This window comes from Sinocyclocheilus rhinocerous, unplaced genomic scaffold, assembly GCF_001515625.1.
Source record: "Sinocyclocheilus rhinocerous isolate Xijiao unplaced genomic scaffold, SAMN03320098_v1.1 scaffold382, whole genome shotgun sequence".
In the NCBI taxonomy this organism is placed as follows: Eukaryota; Metazoa; Chordata; class Actinopteri; order Cypriniformes; family Cyprinidae; genus Sinocyclocheilus; species Sinocyclocheilus rhinocerous.
In genome coordinates, this window is record NW_015642829.1 from 1,054,845 (window position 1) to 1,064,504 (window position 9,660).

The 9,660-nt window shown below is 37.2% G+C and overlaps 1 protein-coding gene across 7 annotated transcripts in view; it reads right to left on the minus strand.

Annotated features, from left to right (window-relative positions):
- Nucleotides 1-5,540: 5,540 nt before the first annotated feature.
- The window catches only part of LOC107756771 (POU domain, class 2, transcription factor 1-like), a 15,084-nt gene continuing 10,964 nt past the window's right edge, over nt 5,541-9,660 (minus strand). For 3 of the 7 annotated variants that reach the window (XM_016574014.1, XM_016574011.1, XM_016574013.1), the window contains 5 exons: nt 8,593-8,775; nt 8,393-8,498; nt 7,976-8,318; nt 7,803-7,891; nt 5,541-6,798 (listed from right to left, as the gene is read on the minus strand). In XM_016574014.1, coding sequence (XP_016429500.1) covers nt 6,506-6,798; nt 7,803-7,891; nt 7,976-8,318; nt 8,393-8,498; nt 8,593-8,775 — 1,014 coding nt within the window. In that variant the 3' untranslated portion in view covers nt 5,541-6,505. Of the gene's footprint in view, nt 6,799-7,790; nt 7,892-7,975; nt 8,319-8,392; nt 8,499-8,592; nt 8,776-9,660 lie in introns of all 7 variants that reach the window. The other 4 variants (XM_016574010.1, XM_016574008.1, XM_016574012.1 and 1 more) reach the window with 2 other exon arrangements.

Here is a 9,660-nt window from a genome sequence, read left to right on the forward strand (position 1 = left end):
TAAACAATATTTTAATATATATTAAAATAGAAAACAGTTATTTTAAAATTGTATTATTGTTGTTGTACAGTACTACTGTTTTGCTGTATACTACTTCATTAAATGCATCTTTGGTGAGCATAAAAGACTTTTCAAAAACATAAAAAATCTTGCAGACCCCAAACTTTTGAACAGTAGTGTGTGTTATGCATGTATAGATGCATTTTTTAAATACATGATATTGAATGTTAATGCAAGGCATGAACAGATAATTTTTGATACATTTTATAAGACAATTTTAGTACAAAACCTCTGTCTGGAGAGGTAGTACTGTTATTTTCTACACATTTTGTACGTAAAATTGCATATTTTGTTTGTACTACTGTAAAGCATAAGGTTAAAAATAAACTAAAATTGATATCAGCTCCATCAACACGATCCAAAATATGACAAATATTAAAAGACCAAAGACATGTTAGAATATTAAAACACTTGGAAAATGGTTTAATGATGTTTACAACAAAAGAGAACTGTACAGTTACAGTAAAAGATTATCTTTATATATATATAAAAAACAAACAAAATACAGCAGACAAATGCATCAAATCTAGCATGTATCCAGATTCACATACTCATATTCTACACAATCATTCAGTTCTAAGCTACAGTGATGTAGCCGTTTAGCGTTCAGTCTTGGGTGTATGTTCGCTTGATAACAGGCCAGGAATGGCACTAGACTTCAGGTCTGTAGTGATACTCAGAATCACACCAATCATCACTATTACAACAGTGAGCTACAGCGTTCTGAAGGGAGATCTAGAAGTACAATCTACAGTATGTGACCAGGTGAGAATGGAACACATTCCTTGAGCTTCAGCCGTAGGAAACATGGAAATGAGAGTATAGAGAGGGATTTCTTTTGAAATCAGTGACCAAAGTATTATGTACATAGTTTTTTTTTTATCTTAACCTTTTTATTGTTTTAAAAATAATAAGTTGGGCAGTGAAACTGATATCACATACACGGACACATCCAAAAACATACAAAAATACTATTTCTTTCACCTACAGTTAGACAGTTTTGCAGTAAAATTCCATGCTGTTACAGAAAAAGAGCAACAGATCCAACGAACAAGAAAATTAAAAACGACAAACTTTTTTTTCCCCCATAAGCATCTCAGAAAAATACCAAAATATACATCTAAGCTTTGGAATTACTGAGGTTAGGACTACTGTCAGAGCTGGGTTCTGTTTCTTAATACACAAGCTGCAGGGTTTGGGAAGGAAGAGGAAAAAGAACAGAGTAATCTTTGGTATCTGCATTTGTAAAACATTACATATTTGGATATTTTTGCTTTGGGATAGAGCTTATAGTTGCTTTCGACTCTCCACTCGGCATAAAAGTATTAAGATCCATCTGAAAAGGACCGTGTCTCACAGACGCTGCCCTTGCAGGATGGAGGACAACGATGCATAGTTGCACAGCTGATCAAACCAATTGAAATCATGATAGTGGAAACAGCAAAGCTAGATAAAAGACATCGACAGAACATCAAAACCACGGGATGACGGCACCTAAAAGACGACTATGGAGAGACATTGCATGTTTTCTGAAGACAATCAGAAACAGTGTTGCCTTGCTGCAGCCACAGAGTGGAACTCCAGAGGACAGTTTATCCTGAGCAGGTTGCAGTGAGCCCAGGACATCCTTCAGCGTGTATTAAAAAACATCACCCAGCCCATGAGGGGTTGCTTTAAGTCCTTTCCAGAAGCCGGCAGAGCCGATTTGCTTCCTCTTTCTACTAAACCCCACCCACTTGGCCACATGAGTGACCAATGATCTAAAACCACAAGCTAATGGTTGAGGCAGGGCACTAGAAGAGAGAGTTTAGTCCATACAATCACTTTGAAAGTCTTTGGTTACCACTGAGAAGGTGAGGAACAAGCAGACCGCAAACCCAAAAGAATGAATGGTCAAACCCTGCAACAAATAAGGGTTGGGGGTTCATAAAGACGACGATTGTCAAATCATAAAAAAAGCTTTGGTATAAAATTAATGAGGAGCTATAGTGTGAACTTAAATTTGTATCAAAAGCAAAATATAAATAAGTGGGATGGGTTTTTAATATGCATGAGCTTGTGCGGTCCTCTGGGTATCCATCCGGTTCCTCACTCCAAACTTTAAACAGACATCTGCAGGCTTCTGTTCTGGGACAGATCTTTTTTTTATTATTATTATTTCATCTTTTGAAGTAGATTAAAGCAAGTTTTTACTCAGTTTTGAGTTATAAATGAGGTATACAACAGCTCCTTTACTCAGACCAGCTCTCGCTCTGCTCTCTGGTGCATGACCTCTTCTGTAACGATCCTATTTTGTCACTAGACTGAGGGTCTACAGCGGCAAACCCCGCTACAATCGAGAAACTATCCAATCACAAGTCAGAGCATCCACACACTCCAAAATCAAGTGCCAAAATGGATCCGCAACAACTTCAAATGTACAAAGCTGCTGCCAGGTTCAACATCCTTCGATAAATCACATCCGAAACATCTCATGAGCACACGGGTTCAAAAAGATATCATTTACAGCCAAGTGGTCAATTGCATCAAATGATGCATGATGCTTCCTTTTTAAAATTTTTTTTTTAAATCAGTTTCCTGTATTTCCTACCAATGAGTCTCACTTTTAAGATATTACGTCAGACAGAACCTCTCTAAAGTATTATCATTTGAAGTAAATGCACCACTAGCGCCCCCTACATATCAGCTGGAGTTGAGTTATTAGTAAAGCTTTTAACAGGTATCCAACCGGCTTGAATTTTACCTACAAAATAGGTAGCAACACTTCCAAAATATCACAAAACACAAATAAAACTCACAGCGTTATTTTCATGGTTGATATGCACCATAAGAGTTTTGACATTGGTGCATGCTCGGTTGCATCCTCTTTCACATGCGCGCACACACACTCAAATTCACAACCGAAACAAAATCATCTCTCACGTCAACATATTATAGTTTGCTACAATGTGTCAAACTCTGAAATAATAGTAAGGCATAAATGATAAATGCAAGTTTTTGTTAAACTAAGAAAGCCAGTGACGTTGCTCCCTCATGATATACAAAAAAAGGCATAAAGTAATTAAATTCAAATGATTGTTAAAAAGCAACATGGCAAATGAAATTCATTAAAAGCAAAAAAAAAAATAATTAAGAATAGTTTGGTGCTATCAAGTCTGTTACATCAATGAAAGCCGGGGGCTTTCCTTTAGGAGCACCATCACAAGCCCCACCCACTCAAACAAACCACATTTAAATGTGGGCAGGGCACACAACAGCCACTCCCACATCACAAGGGTGTGGTTGCAATTTTTGGTCTTGACTTTTTTTTTCTTTTCTTTTTTTTAGCATAGCTATAATATAAATGATTTTTTTTTTTTTTTCCTTTTAGTGATTAAGCATGACAAAAACACTACATTCAAACTAGATATTAGTTCAAATATAAAATATGAGCATCTTACATAAGTGAATATATATAGAATTTAGAAACGAAGTTCTCTAATCTTTGAGTAATTCCTCAGATAAATATATCAGTAACTCCCCACAGTCCTGGCGACCACCGGGTCATGACACTAATGCGCAAAACAACACACAAATCTACACGTCCAGAGAGGCTACGTTGAAATTTCCGGACAGAACCAGCGGATTGAGCAGCAACAAGACCCAGCCGCAAAGACAAAGGCTTTTTCTTTTTTTACTTTGGCAAGTAGGATAACAAAATATTCATTACAAGTTAACCTGGACATACCCTTTAAGTAGTAGTAGTAGTACTTGAAATAGCAGTAGTAGACTTATGTGACATTATTATTACAGATTTTCCTGTTATACTTTGTAGTTTTGTTTTACATGTTGGTCATGTTAAAATGGACTGTAAGAAACAGCTTTTGTACATTCTGGAGTTGACTACAGGTATCTTTTGCTTAGAGTGAACCTTCCATGTAAGTGCTGCTGAGGTATTTCAAATCATATTAACAATAAAATACAAATAGCATCGCTAACAAACAGTCGTAACAAAAATTGACAGACAGGGCCATAGTAACAAAAGACGAAAGGGACAATAAGGAGAGACTCTGACCTCTTTAAAAGCAATGCTACGGATGAAACAGTACTGTAATTCTCCCAGAATGCCTGCCTGCATCATTCATTAAAAACAACAACAAAAAGCAAATCTAGACAATATGCCAATGCAATACTAAAAATATTGATATGAAGCCATTTCAGAGCCATCTGCACTTCCACAGGTTCTTCTGGATTTAAATTAAGAGTTTGGTGGACTCTTGAAATTTCTATTGCTATTCATTCAATGAAACGCAGCATCGGTGTTGAGTCCTATGATATTACATCAAAAAACAAAGACTCACCAAGGTGGTGAGGAAACCATGAAATGAAGGACAGACTCCCAAAATCTCAACAGCACTTAAACACAAGGCCCTTAAGATTCTCTTTGGATCGTTAAATGCTTGGATATCGAGAGCTAAAGCAAGTTAGCGCTGCGCTAGAGAAGCTATATTTCTTCATAAAGCTGAACACGATTTGTTGGACAATGCAAGTCAAAAGAGTAGGGTTTAAAAGATGTGTAATAGATGGTAAAGTTTGTCAGTAGTGAGTAGTGAAAGTGTGGTCAGCATTGCACTGGCCCACACAGGCACAGCAGCTAGTGAGAAATCGACTTTGGTTCAAGCTTTACATCATGGCTGCATTACATTGGTAGGGAAAAACAAAACAGACCATCCAGCTAAAACCCCTATTTAAGTTCTCACCCATTTATAACAGATATTCCAGGCCCACTATTGTCCTCCATGGTATAGCCTACACATTGGGCTGAAGGGAGAAGGGGCTCTGTAAAATTCAGAGATGTCCCTGATTTCAGATTACGGAGGACTGAATCTGGCACCTTGTAACTACAAAGAAGGGAAAATGTTCAAAAAGCTTGTCAGGTAAGAACACACTTGCATTACTTCCACATTTACAATTTTCAATTATCTGAACAGAATGGGAAGACGACTCTCCCATATGTCTCACTCAAAGTCCTCATCATTGACCAGCAGAAGGAACAATCCCAAACCTCAAACTGGTCCTATGCTGTAGCATCACGTCCTGCTCTCGCCTCAGATCTATTTGGTTAGAATCACTGACACTACAAAATTGAGGAGGGACGGCCATCTCAAACAAAATTAAAAAAAATAAAAGAACTCTGTTTTCGTCTTTGGAAAAGATCAAAATATTGCATTATATTTCCTGTGGTCTACCGAGAGCCTTCGCTCATAAATATTTAGGTTTAAACTATGCTACAGTAGCAATATACAGCAACAGGTATAACAAAGATTTTTGGTATATCTTGAAATAGAGGCAATACAAAGACCTCCGAAATAAAAACCTCTTAAAGCGTGACAGAAGTTCTGCTAAAAACTGAGCAGACTGCAGTTCTCAAATCCAGTTTTTTGGTACAGGTACTGTGCACAAGTAGAAAATCAAAGACCCTAAAAAAACAAAAAACTCATCCACCTCAACTTTATCTTGCTTGACCTTCACCTTCACAATCAGGTGGTGATACCATAAGTACATCCCATGTTAGGAAGACCTTGAGGAGGTTTACCTTACGTGGTTACACAGTCCTGATGCTAACGTAAGACTTGCAAGCTCTCTCCTTGACGAATCATCTCATAATTCGTTAAAGCTTTTAGTATTAAGTGAGCCCGTTACTGGGTGAGGATTCAGACCCAGACTAGTCTTCTGCTACAGAGTAAACTACAAAATGATATGAAAACAGCATTTGAAAGTTTCATTAGAAAGAAAGAAAGGCCTATAGAACGATTCCTTAAAAGCAATGAAACCGCATCACAGCCGCTTATTACTCCATTTAAAGCCTTGTAACCACAAGTTAGTAAGATACTGGACATAAAGCTAACCCACTGTTTGACAAAAATAAGTCATGTACATCTAAAAGGAAACGTTCCAGGGGGCAGGAAAATCTGTAAAGCAGGATCTCCAGTGAAAAGAGATTAAGATCATAGACAGAAGAATGAGGAGGTTACTGTCAGCAGTAAGTAGGTATCATTCAACACAGAGTAAACAAAGTTTTTTGGTTAAAAGCATTTCAGAAATACCTCTGAAGAAGAGGTCTGATGTAAAAATGGGAGAAAAGAGCGAGTTCACTGAAACAAATGCGTCTTTGAGTCACACAGAGACTTGGCACAATGTCCAGGGAGGTTTTTGCTCTCCTGATGCAAGCTCTGTGGAGACGCCAACATTCTCTTAAGGTTGATTTGGTTGAAGTCAACCCATCAATGAGGTCCAAACATCACAGATTAAGTTGTAAAAGATATGTGAAAAGTTAGGACATACAATAACGTTAAAACAACATGAAATCCTATTTAGTAGGTTTGTTTTTGGTGGTAGCAAGAGACTAAAGAAAAACTTAGAAAGAGGAAAGGGGTCTAGGAGAGGAGAGGAGTGGGTAAAGCTTTTACTGGGCCTTAGAGGTCGTGGTGATGGTGGAGGCAGGCATAGTTGCCGTGGTAACAGCGCTCTGGTGGGCATCGGCGGTGATGTGCAGGTTGAGGGCTCCGGCAGCACCCGCAGCCCCTCCCGCAGACACTAGGCTGACCGGGTTACTGGCAAGCAGTGACAAGTTCTGAGGGTTAAAAAAGAACGGTGCCGTCACAAGGTTCGGGGTACTGCCAGCGCAGGTGTTGGCAAACAGCAGGTTCCCGCTCCCGTCCAGAGATGTAATGGGCAGAGTGCCACTAGATGCCAGAGCTAAAGAGACATAAAACAACATTTTAACTCCAGGTGTTCAAAATATCGAAACATAGAGCAGTGGCCTATACAAATATAATTTATACTAATCATTGAAAATAAAATAATATAATAAATATTGTTAGAATTAAGAAAAATTTTATTCGTTTTCTTTTTGTGTTTTATGTGTTCTTTTTATATTATTATTATTATTTAGGGCTGTGTATATATATATATATATATATATATATATATATAAACACACAAGTAAATAATGTAAACAGAAACTTATATTTTGGATGCGATTAATCATGATTAATCGATTTGACAGCGATATTATTATTATTATTATTAAATAATGAAGTACACTATTATTATTATAAAAAATAATATTAATCATCATCATCAACTCAACCTTTATTTATAAAGCACTTTCAAAACCATAATAATGGACCAAAGTGCTGTACACAAGCAGTATATAATAAAGATCAAAAAACATAAAACGTTAAAACATAGGAACAAAATATAAAATAAAAGACAAGTCATTCACAATTGTCCTGACCAACCAAATGCCGAAAGCCTGATAAAAAAGTAAGTCTTTAAGACCTTTTTAAAAATGACCATGCTTGATGAGGATTTTACAGATAATGGCAGAGCATTCCAAAGTGCTGGAGCCACAGCAGAAAATCATCAATCATCATCTTCTATCTATTAAAGAGTTTTAAAAAAATCCACAAAACCTAATGCACTTAGATGGTTATATGAACTTATAAAGTTAAAATATAAAAAGGCTTGCATTTTTTGCAAATATGTTGTTTACAATATTTACACTGTATGCAAATAAGTCATTTACAATCTTTGAATTTTATGCAAATATGTTGAATGCGGAAAGCTTTTAAAAGAGTAGAGTGACACAAGAGTCACTAAAACGTGTTATAAGACATTCATCTTGCTGGTGATACCAAGATTAATAAGCACATGCAGAGTCATATTATAAATTCAAGTGTACTTGCCGCTCCACACACCTTGGATTGTGGCCAAGGTGCTGTTGCTCATCAGTGCTGGACTCAAAGCGCTTCCAAGACCACCGGGTGCCAAACTTAGAAAAGATCCGCTGCAATGGAAACACCAGAGAAAAAACAGAATTAACAATATATACACACAGATGTTCAATCACAAGCTTGAAGTTGATGCTTACCCAGGAGTGAACTGTGAGGACGCCATAAGGCCAGGATTGAGGCCTGCGGCTGCAGCCATGGCAGCGATGCTGGCACTGGTGGGCAGCTGGGCGGCTCCTTGCAGAGCGGCTGAGAGGCTGGGTGCCGCCACCATCACCTGCCCAGTGCACAGAGTTGTCGCCAAGGAGGAAGGTGCCTGACTTACTGCTATCACCGTCTCCTGAGCTGAAGCCTGCTCTGAGGAGGACATCTGCGCTGCGGTGGGGGAAGGGCTGATCGAAGGAGAGGATGCTGCCGTGGTGACCACAGGTGCAGTAGAGATGACCGATGCAGTGTTAGTGGTAGCTGAGCCAATAGTTGTACCTAGAGAAAGAATAGGCTCTTGTGAGGTGAACAATAGCAAAGTTGTAGGCGTTTTTTTAGGCATTCTTGCCTACCAGTAAAACCGATGCTGGAGAGACTGGTGCTGGTGAGAGGCATAACTGGGTTTACAGTCATCGTAGTCGGTGTGTTACTGGTCACAAGACTTGCTGTACTCAGTGCCTGAAACGAGGGAAAGAAGGAAGAGGTTTAGTGCTATTTTAAGTAGTCAGATCTGTTGGGTTGAATGAACGGAGGCAGTTTGCACGTCGTGTACCAGAGGTGTGGTGGGAGGGAAGATTGCTTTGATAGGAGTGCTGACGGCGCTGCCACTGCTGGGTGGGTTGATCCTCTTCTCTTTCTGTCTGCGGTTACAGAACCATACTCGGATCACCTCCTTCTCCATGTTGAGCTGGTCCGCAATCATGGTGACCTCCTCAGAGGTAGGTTTGTGGTTCTGCTTGAAAAGGGCAAATGCACAAGAAACGCCCTTATGGCAAAAACAAATCACCAAAGACCTACCAGCCTCCAGTCCAAGGTTTGAGGAGGAAATAATTCAGCTGGAAAATTTGAAGTTGAGACAATATCAAATGTTTAAACAAGGGTCTTTGGATGCACGGTTTCTTAAAGAAGGGGCTGAATGTTGTGGGTGTTCTGTTTCTGATAATGTAAGAAGTTAGAACATACAAACGCAAACATTTTCTGTAGTTCTCAATTTACAGAGTTTTATATTACACTGTATTATTATTATTATTAATAATAATTACTATTATTTAATAATAGTGCTGTCAAACGATTAAACGCATACATAAAAGTTTTTGTTTGCATAATATATGTGTGTTCTGTGTATATTTATTATGTATACATAAATACACACACATACAGTATATATTTAGAAAATATTTACATGTATTTACATGTCTATATTTATATTCATATAATTTATATAATAAATAAATATATTTAATAAATAAACAACCAATTTTTCTGAAATATATAGCACACATACATGTATTATGTAAACAAGAACTTTTATTTTGGATGCGATTAATCATTTGACAGCACTATTTAATAATAATGTAATAAAGTACATTACTATTACTACTAATAGCTACAGTACAAATAATACAATTTAATTCAAAACTGTAAACAATTACAAAAACATTATTAAGTAGTAGTAATAATGTAATAAAAAAAATCACTACTACTACTAATAATAATAGGCAACAAAAATATAATGTAATATAAATGTGTAAACTGAATTATAGGAAATTATTAATATTTTAATAATAAATAAAAATTCTAATATTTTATAAAATAAATAAAAAATGTATTATAAAAATAA